Source organism: Zootoca vivipara, chromosome 1, assembly GCF_965207765.1.
Source record: "Zootoca vivipara chromosome 1, rZooViv2.hap1.1, whole genome shotgun sequence".
Taxonomy (NCBI): domain Eukaryota; kingdom Metazoa; phylum Chordata; class Lepidosauria; order Squamata; family Lacertidae; genus Zootoca; species Zootoca vivipara.
The window spans coordinates 681,422-704,522 of NC_142582.1; the positions used below are offsets into that span (position 1 = coordinate 681,422).

At 41.5% G+C, this 23,101-nt stretch overlaps 1 protein-coding gene across 4 annotated transcripts; it reads right to left on the bottom strand.

The window, feature by feature from the left end:
* Window positions 1-4: 4 nt before the first annotated feature.
* On the bottom strand, window positions 5-23,101 carry IFT54 (intraflagellar transport 54). Of its 4 annotated transcripts, none has more exons than XM_060282666.2 (17): window positions 22,850-23,101; window positions 20,969-21,037; window positions 20,670-20,831; window positions 19,439-19,555; window positions 18,843-19,331; window positions 17,629-17,706; window positions 15,790-15,865; window positions 14,301-14,402; window positions 13,512-13,586; window positions 12,868-12,888; window positions 12,388-12,481; window positions 10,114-10,197; window positions 9,080-9,197; window positions 8,147-8,183; window positions 7,617-7,690; window positions 4,576-4,799; window positions 5-2,437 (listed from the first exon to the last, which is right to left on the bottom strand). In XM_060282666.2, exons 1-17 carry the CDS (start codon window positions 22,970-22,972, stop codon window positions 2,278-2,280), a joined length of 2,103 nt encoding a protein of 700 aa, XP_060138649.2. In that variant the 5' UTR covers window positions 22,973-23,101; the 3' UTR covers window positions 5-2,277. The 4 variants fall into 4 exon arrangements, with proteins under 4 accessions (XP_060138649.2, XP_034996186.3, XP_034996178.3 ...); XM_035140295.3 differs by having other exon boundaries at window positions 13,512-13,616; XM_035140287.3 differs by lacking the exon at window positions 14,301-14,402.

A 23,101-nucleotide genomic window follows, 5' to 3' on the forward strand; every position in this document is an offset into this window, starting at 1 on the left:
ACTATTCATAGAAAAAATAGGTCATTTAATTATTATATATAAAAAGAAAATAAATTTATAATACAAATCATATTTTAGGCTGTACATTTTTACTCACATACAGAAAATGCTGGATTCTTCTAACACAAACAGTTTTAACCATATATACAGATCCACACACAAATGTGACGGGATTTTTTTCAATGCTGAATTCAGTCCTATTTACAATTACATGCAATTTGAAAAGACTGCAGCTGAAAAGTTCAGCACTTCTGCTGATGCTTTTTAAGACATTTCCCCCAAATTAACTTCTAATATCCCTTTCCAAATATGACAATCATACCATACACTAAGGCTCTGTAGTTACTTTGAAATATATGCAAAACCATTTGTTGTAGTAGTTTTGGGGTGGCTTCTTAATAAAGGCAGCGGGAACCAGTCAGTGAAAAACTCTACTAGTTAGCACACAACTCATATACACTCCTCAATAAGGGCTTAGACTGTTATCCTAAACTGTGTTATTTATTAGAAGTAAATGTCATTACTTCCAAATGTTTTGATCAGGGTGTCAGACTGATAAAGTGCACACAATTTATTAAATAGCTTGCTAAACTATTGCGACACAGCATTTTCCTCCAAGCGTCAAACATTTTTTAGGCTTCTCAGTCAATAAGCACAAGGTTTCAAACCATATCCCACATTACATTTCTCCTGTGCAACATCTAGCAAGCCATACTTAACCCATAAGAAATATAATTTTATGAGAAAATGGAGAGGTGGTAGATATGCAAATGAAGAGACCATGAAATTTCTCAAATCTAATCCACGGGGGGGGGGGGGACTTAAATAATGGTGTAGCTTCAAAAGATTCAGATTATATGTAGTCTGTGTTTATATGACACAGGGACCTCAATAAGCAACAGTCCACAAGCACACACACCATGGTGTGTCCTTAGCCGCTTTTGCCAAGCATGACAAGCCTCAGGTGTCCTTCCAAGCTTGAAGTGGGATGGGAAATCACAACTAGAAACAGTTGTGCTGTTTCTAAGGCACTTTAAGCACTTGGCAAGTGCAATGCAAAGTGAACAAGTCCCAACCCTCTTCATGAATTTGAAGCTGAGAAATCATTACCACGAAGCAGCTGGGCTACACTTCAGAAAGACTCAAATGCTCCAGAAGATCTGCACAAACACTCTATCCCTTTCCTGAACTAAGAAACCAGGAGGAGGGATATGCTTATATGTGTTGTGCTTGCTTCCAAGGTGCTTGGGACACCCCAGAAGCAGAGCACAATAGCGGGGATTCTCTTGTCTCAACTGCTGGAGAAGAGCTGGGATTTGTTGCTTCAATGTGCCTTGAAGGAGCTCCTAGCACCCTGGAAATGCAATGCAACAGGTAAATTTCAGGCCTATTCCAGCCAGAGCTGCATTATTTTTGACTTTGCAATGAGAGGCACTTAAGAACATCTCCACAACTCTCAGACAGTACTCTGTTAGGCAAGGGATACGGTCCTAGAAGCCCCAAATATGGTTGATTACCAAGACCATCCAAGATTTATGGGGTCTCCCAGTGGAAGTATTGCAGGTACTCTTCAAAAGAAAATGGAACCCCCCCCCAAAAAAACACCCCTCCATGCAAAAATGCATACACCCCCTGCTCAAATTCTCTCAGAATGATTTAAAGTAAAAACATACATGACTGGCTATTTAGTTGGAGAAAAAGTACTTAACTATAAAATAAAGGCAAGTATAATTAAAGTGTTCAGATAAATCTATTTTGTTGTCTTTCTTATTTGTATGACTTAAGGAAATACAGATAAACCCAATTTGCTTCTTGATCTGCATGAATTTTTAAAATAATTCTTCTTAAAGGGTTTGCCAACATAAGGTCATATTTCAAGCTACTCCAACAGCAAACTCCCAAAATTTCATACAATATATTTATATATTGCTCAAAATGCCACACATATACTAGACATGAATGGTACAAAACCTGATCAGAGTATATTGATATTAAATAACCCAGGAAAGTGACCTCTGCTGACAATAGAAAACCTATCACAATATAGGTTAAATATAGTGAATGTTTTGCACTGACTGTTTTTTAAAGCTTTTTACAAACATTGGATAAATGGCAAATTTCACCTACACAATATAAATCTCCCGAGGCCATACACCATCACGTGAATAAGTTTATTTGAAACTGTATTTGCTGCTGTATGCCACAGTTTTCTTTCAACACAAAGATTTATTTCTTCTGTTTAGAAGAAAATCCATTCCAGCTCTCATGTTCCATTGTTCACCTCCTTGAGTTGATGTTATGAACCATCTTCTGAATTTTTTCATCATTCTTTAAAATGTTGGCCATTTTAGCACAAATCTTATCTTGTTCGTCTTTGATCAACTGATCCAGCTCTGCAAGTTCTACTTTCAATGGATCCACAACACTGTCTGTAATACTGTTGAGACAAAACAAGGAACTTACACAAAAATTATTCTGAAATCCATTATGGCTAGACAAACACATTTGAAACAAAGAGAGCACATATAAGGGGGGAAACTAAAAGTAGTACATACTATACATACATACTCTAATGTTTGCCTATAGTGCGTAGGGGAAGAGGAAGTCAAGCCAGAGGTTGGAATGAGCTCTGAGAGTTCTACACTCAAATCCCAGTCCAAAGGGGGGGGGACCCCAAGTGCTTTTATGCAAGCATCTTACTCTGTTTACTATTCTGTAAAATAAGAACAGTTGGGACCTGCCTGACAAAGTTGATATGAGCAGGAATGATAGCTATCTTAAGCCTTATCTTACACCTCATCCTAGCAGACACTAATCTGCGTTTTTATACAACTTAGCAGGGGTGAAAAACAGCTGCATAACTTTCTTTGCACTATCCACCTGTCATTAATACCTATCCACCTGCGAAAAGGGTGGGGTGGGGAGGTAGTACTGGGGGCTTTAATACTCTTGCTATGAATATCATTTGGATGTCACAATCTCTAATTAAAGGACTGTCCTACAGATAAAACGTGATTATCCACATATGCTAACACCCTGAATTCCTTTGAAGGACTGGGTATTCCCAAGGAATGTGGAGTCAAGGACCCCCATCTTGGAGATATTCAGATCACCTCAGACTCTAAGACTGCTTTGGATAGCAAATAGTCCAAGGTGATAACTGTCTCTGAGGCTATGGAATTGTTTCGTAGTCTCAGGAGGGCTTTGTTGGTCAGAGTTTTGTAAGAATGCAATAAAGGGAACATGGTAGGCAGAGGTGGGAGGCAGAGAAAGAGAGGTATAGTTTGGTGACTGACAGAGCTACCTTTCCTCTGTTATATTTGGGTAGTTCTCTAGCTACAAATGCTAGATTAGGGAGATTGGTAAGCAAGTCCTGACAGGTTTCTGCTCACCCACCTATGCCTAGTGCTAACCCACTTACTGGAATTTATTTATATATAAAGTTTCCAGCCCATCTTTCAGCAGTAATCTTCTGTTTGGACAACTGCAATGCATTGTTCATAGCGTTGGCAACAAAAACAGCTTAGAAACTCTAGCTAGTGGAGAATGTGGTGATAAGATTGCTAACTGGGACAACTGTTTTGAGTATATTACATCAATTCTTTCCTTCCTCCAGTGACTTTCAATTTATTTCCTGCCCCACATCACTTGGGCCCCCAGCATCTAATGGAACACCTTTTCTCATGTGAACCTACCCAAGCTCCAAGAGGATCTATAGAGGCCCTCCTTTGAATGTCATCTCATACTAAAGCAAGGAAGGTGGCAAATATAGGACCTTCTTGGTGGCGGCCCCTTCCCTGTATTTGGAAACCTCTCCTTAAAGAGATTTGCCTAACACCTATTTTAATGTCTTTTCAGCACCAGGCAGTGGCCTTCTTATGCTCCCAGGCCTGTTAACAATATAATGTTATTTCAACATCTCCAATTTTAGTTTCTAATCTGCTGGAAATTAGTTTTAGGGCTTTTCGTTTTTATATGATTGTGCCAGAGCAGATAACTTGTCCTTTATTGTTGATTGGGTGCAATCACCCAATTCTGAATTGTTTGCATCTTGTATGTTCCAACGTTTATATTGTATGTTACTTAGAGGATCACTGCGTGAGATGACTTGATAAATATGTATAATCAAAGAAATGTCCTCTTCATGTACAGTGCTGCTGTACTCCTTAAACCTCCCTGCCCAACCTCCTTGGAGCTAGAGCTTGGCTGACTGCTCAACTGGGTGCCAGTCAACACATAAGTGGTGGAAAGCATTGTGTTAGGCTGCTGAGTGGTTGCTCACTTGCCTTTAGCTTAATACAGTGGCATGACCCCAGAGGCAACAGCACCTGCGCATTTGCTTCTACTACCATGACAATATACTTAGCTCACACCATTTAAGTTTGTGGGATTGTTCTAACTCCACCCATAATATTTTACTGCAGTAAAAGCCTTCACTGCTGGGATACACCTTTCTTGCCCCACCTTCTCCCTCAGCTTGGCTCTCCCAGACCTGACTAGCATCACAAAACTCCATACATGTTGTTTTGGATTAACCAATTGCACAGCCACCGTGCAAATTCTCAATATTCTCACCTTTGTTCTTTCTGTAGGGCCTCTTCAAGTTGTTTATTTTCATTCTGCCACATCTGGAGTTCATTCTTCATGGCATCCACATCTTCCTGAATATAGTCCATGATTTTTCCAAGGGGGAGAGCGCTCCGACAAAGGGCCTGAATGGATCCACGGAACTTCTCTATTTCCTTTGCCACTAGATCTTTCTCTTTTTTCCTTGCTGCTTCTGATAAAAGTGGTTTTTCCTAATTGTTAAAAAAAAATACAAATAGAATGAAGGGAAGGAGCGAGATAGTCATTTAAGGGGTGAATTAAATATATGGGATAGATTTGAAAACCAAAAGATAAAAATAGAAAATGGGTGTGTTCTGACACATATCAATGAAACCAATACTAATCAATAATTAAAGATTGCTCACCTTAGCCCAATTCTGCCATTGGAAAATAGTGCAATGGTTAAGAATGATCTCAAAGATAGCACACCTTCTGTTAAAGCAGAGAGATGCAAAAGCACACAGCCAAAAATACATTTTTTGCATTACTGTCTGCCCATTATTATCCAAGGCCGATTTAAGATTCTGGTTCTGACTTGTTTGGCTTAGGATTTAATGTCCACTGCCTCTCTTACTATATGACTAAACTCCTTACATGCAATCTCCACCAACTAAGTTCTCCAAGCAGAGAACTTCCTGCTCCGGACATGACAAAGCTGTCAGAGGGGTGCAACAGGTTTGTCCTCAGTAGCACTAGCTACTACTATCACTACAGGAATTCATTATGATCTGCTAGGACCATATATCACCGGTCCCAAAGGATCTACACTGGCTCCCAGTATGTTTCTGAGTGCAATTCAAAATGCTGGTACCAACCTTTAAAGCACTGAACAGCTTTGGCCCTGCATACCTGAAGGAGCGTCTCCACTCCCATCATTCAGCCCAGACACTGAGGGCCTTCTGGCGGTTCCATGCAAGAAGTGAGGTTACAGGGAACCAGGTAGAGGGCCTTCCTGTGAAATGCCCTCCCACCAGCTGTTAAGAAAATTAACATCTATCTGACTTTTAGAAGACATCTGAAGGCAACCCTGTACAGGGAAGCTTTTAAGGATTGAGTTTTTTTGCATCTGAATATTTTGTTGGAAGCCACCCAGTGGCTGCGGCAACCCAGTCAGATGGATGGCATATAGATATAATAATAATAATAATAATAATAATAATAATAATAGATTCTTATGCCATTCTTTCTTCAAGGAGTTAAAAAACTGCTCTCCTCTCATCCATCCATTTTATTCCCACAGCATTCCTGTGAGGTACATCAGTCTGAGAAACAGTGGTTGGCATATAGGCACCCAGTTAGCTTCACAGCAGAGAGGGATTTAAAAGCTTTGGTTTCCCCAGGTCAAAGTCCACCCCAGCACACAGGGAGATTCAGTGATGCAACAATGAAATATAGTCGTACCTTGGTTGTCGAACGGCATCCGTTCCGGAAGTCCGTTCAACTTCCAAAAACGGTCAACAACCAAGGTGCGGCTTCCGATTGGCTGAAGGAGCTTCCCTGCACTCAATCAGAAGCTGTGTTTGACGTTTGGCTTCCAAAGAACGTTCGCAAACCGGAATATTCACTTCCGGGTTTGCGGCGTTTGGGAGCCAAAACGTTTGAGTCGCAAGGCGTTTGGGATCCAAGGTACAACTGTACTTATTTACACATTTCAACAAATAATAAAGATATAATGAATGTGGGTAAAAAGTAACAGATTGTGGGCCATAAGTACAATGCAGCCTACAGCAGAAGGTATAAGTCAACAGACAGGATGCACATGCAGTGAACAGGGAGCTGTGCTCTTGAGGCTAGTTCTCTTGGACCTGCCTGAGGAAAGGATTGTGTGAAAAAGAACCATGATTGGTTCTCTCCCTCTATGACCTGCTGTGTTTGGGACCTTCCTTTTGGGTTAGGATGGATTCATTTGGGTCAATATGAAGGTTTGTAACTTGAGGCCAAGGACGCTGGTGGCGCTGTGGTCTAAACCACAGAGCCTAAGGCTTGCCGATCAGAAGGGTGGCGGTTCGAATCCCTGTGACGGGGTGAGCTCCCGTTGCTTGGTCCCAGCTCCTGCCAACCTAGCAGTTTGAAAGCATGTCGAAGTGCAAGTAGATAAATAGGTACCACTCCGGCGGGAAGGTAAACAGTGTTTCTGTGCGCTTCTCTGGTTTGCCAGAAGCAGCTTAGTCATGCTGGCCACATGACCCGGAAGTTGTCTGCGGACAAACGCCGGCTCCCTCGGCCAGTAAAGCGAGATGAGCACTGCAACCCCGGAGTCGTCCGCAACTGGACTTAACGGTCAGGGGTCCCTTTACCTTTAACTTGAGGCCACAGCATGCTTGGCAGCACAGCTATACATAACCAAAACTCAACAAAGAATATTGAAGTCACTTTGTCATGTGATGACAGCAATGGTTGTTTGGCTATCAAACAGTAGCAACCAACAGGCGCTGCTGATCAGGTTTCTCAATGCTGCACATTGCTGCCAGTTACCAGGAGGGAGGGACAAGGCGGTAGGGAGCTTAGCAGTGGCACAGCAGCAGAGCCAATCTGACACCCCTCCTGCTGTGCCAAGCTCTCTATGGCCTTGTCTCTCCCCTTCCCAGCAACACACAGCATTGTGCAATGCTGGGAAAAGAGATCAGCAGTGCAGCCACAGCCCAACACCGCTGGTGTGGTGTCTTATGATTTTCTTATCACAGGCTCAACAAGTTTGTTGTTAGGAAGCGCAGGATAATGGGCCGATTCTTCCAGGAGCATAGCAGATGCACACATGACCTGTGCTAGAGGTTTGCTGGAGTGATGAGGGAAGTAAAGTGCTCCTGGTGTTATTGAACCAGGCAGCCTTTAACATATGTGCTTCATAAAACGTGATGGCGTCTGCTAGGTGTTTTTTATTTTATTTGACCTTAGTTTTACTTTGTAGGATACAGAGCAATGCAACAATGAAAAAGAGGTTAGAATGAAAACACTGAAGAATAAGCAACTAAGAACTCTCAATTATTTAAGGTTTATTACATGATTACCTTCTCAGCAGATTTTGGCAACTGTGACAATTCATAATCTTTCTTTGTTTCCAGTATTTTTTTGACAAGCCCACCTGTTGAAGAAGAAAAAATAGTTATTAACTGCAAAAGTGCTTATAGTGGCTCAGTTTTGGTTCATACATCCAACTAGTTTCTTCTGTACTGTATAGCACATTGAAATGAAACATTCTTTCTGAAACTCATATAATGTACTTACAGCCACTAAGGTATAATAAAAGTTAGCAAGAGAAGGTATCATATTTTTAATTGGATTACAATCCAAGACCTGACAAGTGTCAAAATCATTGTACTTGTGCCCTGTTTCATTAAGAACACGGAACAAAAAGGACGGGAAGGGATTTTGAAGTTATCTCAGGTCAAAGCAAATAGTTGACAAGAAAGCATGAATTGGACTGCATACGCATTGAATCTTGAAAGGAAGAACAAGGATATAGGAAGTGACAAGTTTTGAGGGACATAATCACAAACAACCAAGAAAAGAAAAGCCTTAAGGAAATAAAAACACTTGCCATGCTTCTCATCTTCTTCCAACTCTACTGTTGCCTCCTGAACAATAGAAATTAAAGGGAAACAGACAAGTAAGGAGACAATAATACTTGAGAGCTGACCATTCATTTTCTCTCTGTTCTAAGAATAGCGACTGCCTCCCTGCCACCTTACCACCAAAAAAACACCCACTGATCTGCCAACTTGAGAACTGAATTTTACAATTCTATCATCCATCCTTGTAAAATAAAAAGGGAGCTCAATTGTACAACTTGGAGCATGGACCAATCAAGATGACATGTGGTTTGACTATCAATGGAATATGCGCCAGATCCTCGTATGTAATATAAAATACAGAGGGGGGGGGGGTTCCACAGCAGCCATTCAAAGTAATCAGGGGCACCTCATACTTTGGCAAAATTATGAAATGGAAGCAAGGGCTTTAGGCTTCTAGGCTGCCTGTAACTGTTAATTCATTGTTACTCTCCTTAATAATACACTATGACAACACAAACTTCCTCCTATCCTAGGCTAATGGGACCGTGTCCAGAGAAGCGGACACGGAGCAATGGATTCAAACTACAAGAAAGAAGCTTCCACCTAAACATTAGGAAGAACTTCCTGACAGTAAGAGCTGTTCGACAGTGGAATTTGCTGCCAAGAAGTGTGGTGGAGTCTCCTTCTTTGGAGGTCTTTAAGCGGAGGCTTGACAGCCATCTGCCAGGAATGCTTTGATGGTGTTTCCTGCTTGGCAGGGGGTTGGACTGGATGGCCCCTGTGGTCTCTTCCAACTCTATGATTCTATGACTGGAGGGTGCTTCCAGCTTAGACTCACTTCCATTCATCATGCTTCAATATCAAGCATAAAGCATACCACTGGAGCTCTATTCAGAAAGAGACAAGAGGCAGCAGTAGACAACACAAAGTTATTTGTGTGAGAAAATGTATTCACTGACCATTGCCATTTCTGCCATTTCAGGCAGATGCAGTGCTGCCTCCACAACAAACTGATCGTCGTCGTCTTCCTCCTCTTTGTCTATAATGACATTTGTCACTATTTTGGCACTGCCATTTCTAAAAGAAAGGAAGAACAGGACTATACTTCAGGCATGGTGTTACAACTGATCATTCAAGGCAGAAAATACTATAGAATTCTTTCTTTTAAAGACAAATGTGTATTCAGTCCTGTCTTAAGATAAAAAGGTTTTGGGAATTTTCAAGCTATTTACCCCCATAAAAATGGAAAGTTGGGTGAGGGGTGGAACTGAAATGTACACAACGCTTATTTTCTTATCAAATCTAATTTATTTGAGTTGGATCCACACCGAAAACTATGGGACCAGTAGGTAACGATTAACTTAAGTCTCATTTATTCTAATGTGACTAAAGTGTAACTCAAATCTGGATCCAACCTGTACCTGCTGTAAGAACACAAGATGTACAGTATTATTTTTAACTTACCAGATCAGAAATTTGTACAGTTTAGTATTACATTTTTTTTAAAGTTCCACTGATTTATGAGCAGAGCAGTCGTGTGTGGGTGTAAAAGAATCTGAGGCACAAGAACTGCAAAACCCAAAGCCCTGCTCATCTGATGCTAGTCAGGGCAGAAAGCTGGGGAAGGTAGGGGACACACAGAGAAAAGTCTACATTATCTTACGGCCACTTCCCCAAAAATCCGGAAAAATATGAAAATGAAAACCATTGACAAAATTGTAAACAAAAGAAAGGTTTTCTTCTCTGAGCTTAGAAATACTTATGTTTCTCAGCATTCTAATGCAGAAACAGGAGAGACTCAAGAGTATGCCATCACCATAGATGCTGTAGGATTGCAGTCTAATTTGCTGTAACTATCACATTTCGTCAACCTTTTGAGGAATAACTGCATTTACAAATATACTACAAAGTTTAACACACACTTGACTTCACATTTGATAATAAAACAAACTATAGAACAATCTGACAACAGAAATATAAAATATTTCCTGACCTCTCAGGTGCTAAAACCTCTGTACTTTCTTGGCGTTTTATCCGGGGTGGAGCTGGTCTTGCACTGCTGGGTCGTGGAAGTCTTCTGTAAAGTGAGGTAAAGAGCATTTCCTTTCTTAACACAAATTAGTGTGTGAAACCACTCATTTTGAGCAATCTGCAAAATTCTTATCAAGCCCTGGCGTGCCTTCATTAATAAAGAATATACGATACAATTAAAGAATCCTTCAATTCTTAATTCACTGTATTCTAATCAGAATACAGTGAATTAAGAGCTGGAGGAGACTCTTGAGAGTCCCATGGACTGCTAGAAGATCAAACCTATCCATTCTTAAGGAAATCAGCCCTGAGTGCTCCCTGGAAGGACAGATCGTGAAGCTGAGGCTCCAATACTTTGGCCACCTCATGAGAAGAGAAGAATCCTTGGAAAAGACCCTGATGTTGGGAAAGATTGAGGGCACTAGGAGAAGGGGACGACAGAGGACAAGATGGTTGGACAGTGTTCTCGAAGCTATGAACATGAGTTTGACCAAACTGCGGGAGGCAGTGCAAGACAGGAGCGCCTGGCGTGCTATGGTCCATGGGGTCAGGAAGAGTCGGACACGACTAAACGACTAAACAACAACAACAACAACAAAAATTCTAATCAGAACACAAGGAGATTCAAAGCCATACCCCTTCCCCCCAAAATCCAGCCAAAGTATAGTACATTAAAGTCCCCTGATTTCAATGCCAAACAATAAAACACATACTTCACTTCCACTGAAATCAACGGAACTGAAATATACTGTATTTTCCTGCGTATAAGACTCCTTTTTAACCCAGGAAAATCTTCTCAAAAGTCGGGGGTCGTCTTATACGCCGGGTCATCTTATACGCAGCTGCAGAAGCGATTTGTGGTACTACGGACATTTTGGAAATGGGCAGCGCGGCACTGGAAATCGCTTCTGTGCATGTCCAGATGCGATTTTTGGCTTCCAGACATGCGCAGAAGCGATTTCTGGTGCTGCAGACATTTTGGATATGGGCAGCGCGGGCATGTCCGGCCCACGGACAATCGTAGGAAGCGGGGTAGTCTTATACGATGAGTATATCCCAAGGACGCCATGCCAGAAGGGACTGCTATATTGGGGGAGATGACTTTTTAAATTGGGTTACATCTAAAGAGATTAGAGGTCAAATGTTTCTAATCTGAAATTTATGTATTACAGTTAATTTTACTCTTCGATGTTTCTATTCAGGCATAGCAATGCATATTAGAAAAAGTGCCACAAACTTTAAAGATAAAACAGTAGAAAACAACAAACTTAGGAGCATGTCGTATTTCAGCAACATTGTGGTCCAGTGAGGTGTCACACTGATTCCTTGAAAACCATCGTTTAGGAGTTTTGGGGACACACATTCCCACTCCAGAGCAAATTTCCATTGTTGTGTGCTATTGGTCCTATTGACACTAACCACAGTTTACTCCTAAATTGGTTTTCTTGTAACTACTATCTAAAATTCAGAAAAATTCAAACCATGGGTTCAAATAGTGGTTTATGATTAACAACAACCAAGGTTAGCAAAGCTAAAGGGCTCTTGGGGTCCCTTCCAACTCTACAATTCTATTATTCTCAAGCTAGCATTTGTGCACTTGCAATTCTAAACCATGTTTAATGCCAACAAGGGCAGGGGGGGAATTATTCTGGGGAAGGGAGGGAAAGGAAGCCGGGAACCCTTAGCTGCCTCCTAATTAGCAAATCACAGTTTACTGAGTAATATTACAGTTTGATCAGAGCTTTTACAATTTCATAGGATTTGATGAATTCTCTGATTATGGTCAATTTACTATCTAACTAGCAGTTCAAAAGCACGTCAAAGTGCAAGTAGATAAATAGGTACCGCTACAGCGGGAAGGTAAACAGTGTTTCCGTGCACTGCTCTGGTTCGCCAGAAGCGGCTTAGTCATGCTGGCCACATGACCTGGAAGCTGTACGCCCTCAGCCAGTAAAGCGAGATGAACGCCGCAACCCCAAAGTCGGTCACGACTGGACCTAATGGTCAGGGGTCCCTTTACCTTTACTTTACTATCTAATATGTCATGAAGCCATTGTCAGTTTAAATTCATGGGGTTATAATCCAAACTATAAGCAAGTTTACACACATCTGACTTAAATTAATGAATTAATAATGTTCAAATCTTTCTAACTGAAATAAGTAGCATTTAAGTGCATAACTTAAACTGGATTGTACCCCAATATTTTTTCCAATAAAAGGGAAGATACAGACATACCTTTGGGTGACTTGAGAAGGAAGCTCATTAGTAATTTCGCTATTTTCAGAAACAACCATTTTTTCAGGGGCAGCAGTGTTCAAAACATCTCCTTCTATGAAACAAAACATTCTGTCATTTTGAAAACTGCATAAATACCAAATGCTGGTAACATATATAAATTCAATAAATAATAATAATTTCTTTTCTAATAGTGAAATAAGCAGAACTTCCCCTCCCAGCACACACAGAAGCCATTCTTATGCTGCAGAGATAAATTCAGTATTGCATATGAAACCAAGGCCAATTGGCAATCTATTTCTCCTTTACTGCTTATTTGACATTTATTGTATTCCAATTTAAAAACAAATTAACATTAGATTAATAGCCCTCTACCAATATGAAAAAAACTGTCTCTTTCCAAGTTCTACTTCACTATGGTTAAAATTCTCTTTAAAAAAAAAAAAAAGATTATGTGTTAAAATTCAGCATAAATTTTACCTGCATCACTGGATGAGTCACCTGCAACATAAATACATACTGATTATTCCTCATGCTTAGAAGCAATTAAAAATTGGATTAGACACTCCACTGTTTGTATGCAGGACAGCAACACAAAACACTCTTCTTGATTACTGGATTGTTGCCGTACGTCTACTAGAAAGGTACAAGCTCACATTCTCTGAGGTCAGGGTGTACGATTTGGGGAGTGGAGCAGGAAAATGCAAGCACGCATCAAACACAACATGTTTCCCTCATTTGTCCTGGGATCCCATATTTTCACCCTAGGGAAAAAACAGCAGATTTGCTCCAGGCAGCAAGCTATTAATTAGTAATAGCCCCCTTTGACCTCATCAGTTTCTATTTCTTCTTCAGAGAAAAAAACTATGTTGAAAAGAGTCTATTATTTACAACAAATATGGGAGGGGGATCAAAAATTCCAAATCTATTAGGTAATTATGTCTGGTAAGCTAATACTTTAACTATTATCAGTCTCTTCAAGTTACACCTTGGAAGGCGTTGACATGGAAAGGAATTTTTTAACAAGAGGTTAAAACATGAAGCTCTACGGTGCAAAGAAACAATGGCTCTGAAAAGACAACCTTCCAAAGAGAGCACAGAAAAGTGCCTACAGTTTTGCTTACCTCTCTGTTTTACTGCAATTTCTGGCTCAGTTTTTCCATGTAAAACAGTTGCCGGTTTTTCATCTGCAAGTGTAGCTGCAATGGTATTAGCTCCCATTAATATTCCTAGCATAAAAGTTTGTGGTAGAAAGCCATTAAGCAGGTTAAAGAAACAACGTGCTGTGCTATATATTACTTCAGGTCATTGTTCAAGACAATACAAGCTTTCACCCTCTAAAAACTCTCCTAAACATGTTTGCCAAAAGTTATGGAAACCCAAAAACTACAGTTCCAGTTTCTAGGCTGATTGTTTGGGACAGAAGACCCTTCTCAATTCCCTCTCATCAGAGGCAGGAGAAGAAAGTTTATTGGGATATTCAGGAAAGGAGCTGGCAAATTTTCCATTTAGCAATCATGTCTCTGCTATGGAAGGCAGTAGCATTTGGGGAGTCCCCAATGATTTGCCACTTACAAGGTCAGTGAACTCCTGCCCTAAACGTATTAGCAATTCTTGCCATTAAAGAGTGGTAATAATACTTATCATGTAGCACTTATCATTCTATATTGAAGATAAGTGACTGAATCTGAATGGGACTCACCCAGTGAGATCTAATTAGACACATGGTTTGAAATAGGGACTTTTTGATTTGTAGCACAGTGTCTTAGTGAGTAAACTACATCAGCTCTCTTGGATTCAAAAGCACTTCATCAACACACTGTATGTTGATTTGATACGTGGTAAAACAAAAGTTGTAATTATAGCACTTATAACTATTTGACATCTAGTTAGTGCTCAAAGCCTTTTCTTACCTGGCTCTTGTTCTGTAATAACTGGCTCAATTTTCTGTTTTAACATGTTAGCTGTTCTTTCAATTGCACCACTAGATACACTTTTACTAGTTTCTTTTCGCCCTGACATGAGAGAATTCACAGAGAGATGTGTACTATATGCTATTAAGATCATTTAGACATGTTTAGACTTGGCAGAGTTAAGCAGACACTTCATCAAGATCTTCACCGCAATGTTACCTAGCCGATTTATCAAATAGCTGTGCTACTTCTTCAAACTATTTAACCTGTACACTGACAGATATCTCCTGCTACAACATCAGCAGCAAGTACATCCTATAACCTTAGAAACACTAAAATATGCAGAGACCTGATAAAAACATGGGGAGAAACCATAGTTTCCTGCTATGTGAATGAGCAGGCATCCTTCTCTTACACATACCAGGAATTTTTTTTGCAAATTTCCACTTCTTACTTTAAAGTACACGTCCCTGTGATGCAAGACCTTTTCTGTTCCCTTGCAGATAAGAACCTTGATCTTCCAGGATCATAAATCACATGGCAAGCCTCCCTTGTAGCAGTTCCTTGCTGTGGAAGTTACAGCTGAACTCAAGAGCAGCTGACAAGAGCAGCATAAGGACTGGGATGGGGCTAAAAGCAAGGCCTTGCATCTCCTTTGCACTCATGTTGTCCATTCAACTCACACAGGTGTGAAAATGAAATTGTACACAGGCTGCTTAAGTAGTGTGGGCCATGGCTGCAAGTTCTGTGAAGTTTATTGTTGTTGTGGATAATTAACTCCTCGTGATTATTGGACTGTTACATTTATGCAATTGTTCTAATTACATTACATACATGTTAACTGAACAACATGCAGTTTTGTGTTTTAAAATATGTGAGATCTCACACTCCTTTCTTATATGTTTAAGTACTTTACCTCATGGGGTCCTACTGACCCCAAATGACTTCTCTGTAGCCTACAGGTATTTTTTATTTTTTATTTTTTATAGTACTTTATAATTCCAGCTTTCACTGGGTACACTTGACCCCCAAACCAGACTGATACAGTTACAGTCGTACCTTGGAATTTTAACAGCTTAGTCGCCGAAAATTTTGGCTCCCAAACGATCGAAAACCAGAAGTGATTGTTACGGTTTTCAAACGTTCTTTTGGAAGCCAAATGTCCAGCGGGGCTTCCAATTGGCTGTAAGAGCTTCCTGCAGCCAATCAGAAGCCGTGCGTTGGAAATCAAACAGACTTCCAGAACAGATTTGTTCGACTTTCAAGGTACATCTATATTCATGTTACAAATAATTGTAGTTAGTTAAAAACTATAAGCAGAAGCTTCAAGCTCCTCTGGCACACAAAAGAGAAACAGGGGGAAGCACTTGTTCATGTAGTGGGAAACCGTGGCTTCCTTTGTGCCTTATGTGGACCGTAGATTATGAAGTGCTACAAATGTTCAGGAATTCTCAGGAAAGAATGAAACAAAAGGAGTTGTTTTGGCTACCTTCCCCAACAGGTTTGGCTCGTTGTCTTGGTCCCTTTGTTGAATGTTGCCTTGATAATCTTGCTGCGTTTTCACTCTTGAAAAGATATACAAAGCACGCAATTTAAAAAGGCACAAGTCACAATTTTTCAGTCTACTGAAGTTTTCCACACTTTCAGAGAAAGCAAGATTCACCACCAGTGCCTTTATCTTTTGTGGCAACCCACTTTGCTACTATTTGTGGGAGGAGGCAGGGTTGGGGCGTGTGGATTCCATAAATTCCCCTACCCCATTAATTTGAACACTGGTGTAAACACTGTGGTCAGAGCAACTGCTCCTCCCTATCGGTAAGGAAGAAGGAGGTGATAAAGAGAGGGCATATTTTATATTTATACACACACACACACACACACACACACACACACACTTTTCCATAAAGAAGAAGATAAATAGGAGACGCTCCCAGGAGGAGTGATATAGCGGGAAAGGAGCACAAGGCATCTGTATTTGTGTTTTGGCAGCTACCGCTTGTTATTTGGCACTGAAATTTCCTCTCTTACATGACTATTAAAAGTTTTGTCTTTACCTCTGGTCACCTCAGTAAAAGTGTAAGTACAGTAATACCTCCGCGAATGTCCGCCTTGTCTAGCGTCCATTCCAGCAAATGTCCCTGGCAAACCCGGAAGTACCAGAATGGGTTACTTCCGTGTTTGCTGCTCGCACATGCGCAGAAGCGCAAACCGCTCTGCACGTGTGCACAGACGTGGAGCTTTGCCCTGCATCCTTTTTGGCTAGCAGCCGGGGCACCGGAATGGATCCTGGCCGCAAAACAAGGTATGGCTGTATGGGAATTTTGCTAGAACCCATTTTCTACCCATCTCTTCAACTATGCACCAAACAATTTCACTCAAGCCCAGAAGCCCATAAACTTGAGAGGAAGATGCATCACTCAATTATGGAATATGAAAAAACACTGGGAACATTTTTCAGAAGTAAAATGCTAATCTTTAACAAAAAAAATATGGAACAACCACCAGGTTTACTTAACCAATAACGCAATTCTAAAAAGGTTATGTTATGATTTCTTTGTAATACGTTTTTCTCTGACCACAGCATGAATCGTTAAAATCAGGACTACTAGAAATAGTCAGGAATAGTTAAACAAGCAGCCTTTTCCCTTGAGTGGATATCTCACCCCCGTCAAGGGTTTCTGACTGTAAAGCATCTTCCTTAGGATTCATTCACATCCCAAACCAGCAGTAGCTATTGCAGGCATCCCCAAACTTGGCCCTCCAGATGTTTTGGGACTACAACTCCCATCATCCCTGACCACTGGTCCTGTTACTTAGGGATGATGGGAGTTGTAGTCCCAAAACATCTGGAGGGCCAAGTTTGGGGGTGCCTGAGCTATTGCATCAGGCTGAGGCAGAGGGGAGATGGGAAGCAGGACCCCTTCATTTACTCTGGCGAGAGACCAGTTTCTCTTCACTCTGTCTCTCACTGAACAGGTCCCATCTCAGCTGAACTGGTGCCTGAGTTTGGTCTTTTCCATCTTCTCCCTTTTTCCTTTGGTACTGTGTCATTTAGTTGCAAGTCTAAGAACAGGGATGGTCTTTTTTTACTGATCAGTAGTTTGCTCTGGGAGCCTTTTTGACTGAGGACTGGGGTATAAACACTGTATACAGATAAATAAAACACAAGGCTTGTTCATGCAATGTCAAACCAAGTATGTCAATAAATTAAAAAAAGTTTTTAATGGCTTTAATATTTTGAAATCACAAGCTGATTTTCACTTGTACTGAGAGTATAGAAATGAAACATTTGAACTGCTTTGCAAAATGCGTACACTTGATTACTTACTTCTTTATCTGGCTCAGCTTTATCTTTTACAGATCGTTCCAACAGTTTTTTAGCTACATTCTCCTCTGATCCTGTAAGCTACAGAAAAAATATTTATACTGAACTTTTGCAATGGTTAGTAGAATGAGCTGGTTTGCAAATCATGCAGCCAAATGAGAACATGAGGATTCTTAGACAGGAGACTGAGTGTGCTATACAGTGATGCCTCGCAAGACGAAATTAATTCGTTCCACGAGTCGCTTCGTCTTGCGATAATTTCGTCTTGCGAAGCGCGGTTTGCCGCGACAAAAACAAAAAACCCACCAAAAAAATCGTCTTGCGAAGCACGGCCATAGAAAACTTCGCCTTGCGAGTCACCGAAAACATCGCAAAACGCTTTCATCTTGCGAGATTTCCGTTGCGCAAGGCATTCGTCTTGCGAGGTACCACTGTACTATGGTTTGGCTTTGGCTTTAGGGGAACCTTTTTTCGGTCTGAAGGTCACATTCTCCCATGAGCAACCTTTGGGGCTACATGCCACTGGTGGGTGGGGCCAGATGCAAAAGTGGGTGGAGCATCTAAGATGGGTTCAGGCCTGTTTCACACACTGCTTCACTGGACATAGGTATTAGGCTATTATTGTAAAAAGCACTTGGGAACACGGATTTCATTCCTCAAACACAGTTAACACATCTATTCCCATATACATTTTCCACACTTTTTCCACAATCAGGGTGGACGCCCTATTAACCAAGAGACTATATACCATAATACCCCCTTTATCAGTTCAGCAAGTGAAGCATGCCCCTTTTCCTGTGGTTTATTTCTGAAAATCCATCTCTAGCTTTTCTAATATGAAGGTAACCACGTTTTTCCTGAGGTCCGTCTTACAAGGGAGCCACACGTTCAGATTAGTGCTACAGACAAACTTGTATAAATAGATTTTGCGTTTTCAAAGAGAAAGCAGCCACTGCTTATTTTTTTCTCAGTAGCCTTTTGGTTTAACCAGCCACCCTCAACCCAGGTTACATTTGTATTCATTTGGTTTTCCCAGTGCGGGATTTTGATACCCACCCTACCCCCGAGGTATTCATAACAAGCAGGCCTTATACCACACAAAAGTCTCGTGTGCAAAACCGAAAGTAAAACGCAGAGAGATTGTTCAACAGATCTGCTAATTACAGATCTCATCCACTGCTACTTTATGCCTATTTAAAAAAATAAAAACCTTTTACCTTTTTATCTGCCTTGTCCTTTCCTTGTTCACGTGACTGCTCCGTCTCTTTCACTCGTTCCCTTCGTTTATCTTTTTCTCGATCTTTTCCCTTTTCTCTGATCTTCTCATGTTCCTTGTCCTTGGCCTTCTCTTTGTCTTTTTCTCTTAATCTGTCTTTTTCTCTTCCACCCTCATGTTGTTTCCTTTCTCTGTCCCTTTCTTTATCATGCTCCTCTTTTTCTTCTTCCCCATCTCCTTTTTCTTTGTCTCTGATTTTCTCTGACTCTCTTCCCTGTTTGCTTGACCTATTCTTAACGGTATTTCTCTCTCTTTCATTTTTCTCACCTTCTTTAAAATTGTCTTTATCAAGATTTTTGTGCCGGTTCTCATAATCCTTATGTTTGTCACTTTCTCTTTCTTTTCGCCTGCTCCCTTCCTCTTTTATCTCTTCTTTGGGTTTTTGGTCTTGAATTGAGTTTCGGTCTTTTATTTCTGAGTCACCTCTTCCCTATATAAAAAAATGTAAAAATATTAAATTGTAACAGTCTTCTCTCTAGCTGCTCAAGCAACAAGAATTATTTATACTCCCCTTAACCCAAAAGTTGTTTGCAGCACCTCTTTATGGGATCTTTGATCTTCTGTTCTGTTTTGGGTTTTAGAAGATGGTATCCCTCCTTTCATATCAGCTTTCTCCCCAGCAAGGACTCTTTGAACAGCTTCATCACTGGATAGCTACAAAGAGATAACACCTGTTAAACTGAGCATAATATTGGCAGTAGTCATTTCTATCCTATACACAATGCTGATTTCTTTCTATCTTAAAGGAAAAATATGTATACAATCTTAGTTATCATTCCTTTCAATTTTGAACAATTCCTTTTAGCGCAACAACCCTAATTATGCTTAATAAGGAGCAAGTTTCACTGAACTCAGTGCAGTTAGGTGGACATGTCCAGCTTCTAAGTTTTGCCAGTGGGGAGGCTCTTAAACCAAAGTCTAAACCTGTAGCCATTTACCTGGACGTAAACCCCATTAAGCACCAGGGCTGGGTGATACCTGGCTTTCAACACTGTGCTATATCAGCAGCTAAATGTATCTCGGCTGCTTCTTTCTCCCCACTTTAGAGGAAGAAGTAGCCAGAATACATTGCCCAGCCTTACCAAGCTCCAACATCGCACTGGCTCACACAAGCCGGAGAGGCATCAGGGTTTCGTTGAACTGCTCAACTTGGGGGTGGGGAGCCTCCTGCCCCCCAGCTAAGCTAGCCCGATACCGCGGCCGGCAGCTGGGCTGTGGAGGGAGGGACAGAGTGGGGGCAAGCATCAGGCCTGATTGAAGTGTGCAATACTGGCTGCAAACAGGGCAAGCAGGGGTTCGCAATACATTGCCTGATAGGAAATTCTTGCGATTTTAACTTTAAACCAGTTTCAGGCAATGGATCAATACCTATTAAACACAAGAGACTTCCTTTTGAGTAGAAGTGCATACCATTGTACTGTAAGTTAACTATACAGTGAAATCTTAATGAGTGCCTGATCTTCCGTAACAGGAGACTTGCTATGAGACCTGTTACTAGCCAACTCTTGTATACAAATGCCTGGTTGCTATGTATCTACAGTACTGCAAAGGGCACTGGGAGGATAAACTTCAAGATGGAAGCACTGAGCTGCTGCTGGTGGTGGTGAGAGAGGTATGTAGCCTTTCCACGGCAACTGCCCCCCAAGGTGCCTTTCCCTTGTGACTCCCCAACCTCGCTTTCCCCCCAGCTCAAGTTCGGTATGGTGCTCGCATGGAAACTTTGTGTAAGATTTAAGTCCACGGATAAAGCTCCGTGCCGAGATCCTACCTTATTAAGACAGCATTTGGCAATTGCCTGGAGTAGTTCATTGGTTCTTTCGGGTTCATGCCCAGCAACAATACGTGCCGGCTTCACTGCCAAAGGTTCCCCCGTCACCATGATGACAACATCAATTGCTTTCTGAAGGAAGCCGATTTTTGCATCTTTATCCTGATAGGGCAATACAGTTAAATAAAGTTGTCCAGATTTCAGCATAAACGGTGATCTTCCTGGCATATAATCAGATTAGTGTGCATGTGTATAATACTTTCATTTTAAAAGTTTAAACAATTAAAGGCTTTGCATACCTTAACATTATCAGATTTCATCTCTGCTTCTGTGTACAGTCCTTTCATGAAACCAGTTGATCTAATTACCTTTATAAAAGAAAAGAATGTGTTTTGTTTCTGGATTTGGCAGGCAGCCTGATTTATGATGTCTAATTTTCTATAGGGATTCTAATGTTTACAGATTTTATGACTTTTCAATGACACTTCACATATATTAGAATTCTATCGGGAGTGGGGGGTTGTGCCAAAGCATACACAATTGTTAAGAGTACAGATAATGGTAGAGATAATCATGACTGCCTCTGGAGAAATTCCGCTCTCTATGGTATCCTTACATTTTGTTTATAACAAAACAACTCTTCAGTTACAACTGTTATCTGCACAGAGATTAAGCATTATTTTAGCAACTAATATTATAAGTACAGTACATGGATAAGTACTAATATTATAAGTACAGTACACCTGTGCAGGTGGGATGGGTAGGTGAAAGGAACTTGGATTCTCGTGAGACTCTGGATGGGCTTGAAAATTCTCAGTATACCTTTTTCAGTTCAGATACTATTATGATAGATAACTTCCAAAACAATGAGGAACTTTTCAGTGCTAATTAGTTTTGAAGACAGTTCTCCTCATTACCATTTCAAATGCAACTTGCAGTTAAGGCACTGACATAGTAAATCAGATGAGTAAAACAAAAGCATGAGTGGACTCTTTCACTTTCAGTAAATGCTTAAAACTACTTAGATGTCTTTCTGAAGATCTTCAGTATGGGAACAAGCCAAAGTGAAGAATTTAACATCTAATTTATTTTGCGGAGAAAATTATGATACAACGAATCTGGTAGTTTTTTCAGTGTTAAAAGACTACCTGCAATGAAAGGATAGCAGGGTGGATGCCATTCCTTCATCACTTTCAATGCCCCTAGGGGCTCTCCCCTATCTCCTTCCATACTGGCCTAGGCAACAGTTCCCTTTAACTGCAACCTGACCTCCAAAAAATCATAGGTAAAACTATTTCATGGCATGTGGAAATCAAAAGAACAGCATTCCACCTACTATGCTGGCCTGCTTATGTATAAGACCTGGGATAACCCTGGCTGCTACTATCAGATTTTTATTTTTACATACAACCAAAACGACTGAAAGGATGGCTTCATATACCTGTGTACATGGGAAGGCTTTTCAACCTGGTGATTGTTGATTTTCAAAAAAGATCAAAGGCTATACAATTTTGAGGTTTTATAATACTACGCCTCTTTTTATTGGCTTGGAACCTGTAAGTCTGCTAAAAGGGGTAGCTGCACAGAAACTAGGCAGGGAGTGGGCGACCTTGCTGAATTCAACAACTGGGAATGGTGCAGGGGGGCGGGGGGCACGCGGCTGGGGGATAGCGAAGTGATGGGCACCCCCACTTCTGAGGGACTTGGGAGTAGTTCACCTAGGAAGCTGCTTTACCCTGCATGTGCTCACAGAGACCCCCTCCCCTGCTGCAGGCGCCGCACAGATGCCCTCTGGAACTCCCTGCCTCTTGAGATCAAGGGGGCGCCTTTGCCGCGCTCTTTCCGCCGCCTGCCAATAACATTCTCGCCTAGACAAGGCCGCGGAGGCGAATTCTTATTATCTGTTTCATTCTATTAACCTTCGAGAATTTTTCTTTTGTAAACCGCTTTGAAGTGGTGCTTAAGAAAAAGAAATCAAGCGGCGTAGAGCATTTCAAGAAACAGAAAAATAAAACAAACAAGCAGATAAAATTACACTCAGGCGGGGGGGAGGGGAATCCACATCCATTCCTTCCCCGCTTGTTGCCTGGCAACTGGGGAGCGCAAACCGCGCTGTGTGTGATTTCGGCGGGTCCCCCCCCCCCCGTTCTGTGCCCCCCCCTTTTAAAGCCCAGGCTGACCTCCCCGATCACGTCGTGCAGGTATCGGAAGGGGGGCTTGCTGAGAAGGCGCTCCGTGAGGGGCGGCTTCCGGATCACTCGCCCCAGCAGCTCCTGCGTGCGACGGACCATGGAGCCCTGCATGGCCGCTGCCCCCGCCAGGCCACGAGAGGCGCGGAGCGGAGGAGGCCCCGGCAGGCACCCGGCACACCCCGCGCTCGCTACGCGGGGCGCGCGCCCTCCAGCCTCGCCTCGCCGTTGCTACCCAACTCC

Excerpts from the sequence above, each read along its gene's own strand:
- IFT54 (XM_035140295.3), bottom strand. The coding sequence starts at position 22,972 with ATGCAGGGCTCCATGGTCCGTCGCACGCAGGAGCTGCTGGGGCGAGTG. Across the intron at positions 19,556-20,669 it reads CCAAATGCTGTCTTAATAAG|CTATCCAGTGATGAAGCTGT; the intron begins GTAGGATCTCGG and ends ATCTCTTTGTAG. Across the intron at positions 12,482-12,867 it reads TGACTCATCCAGTGATGCAG|AAGGAGATGTTTTGAACACT; the intron begins GTAAAATTTATG and ends TTTGTTTCATAG.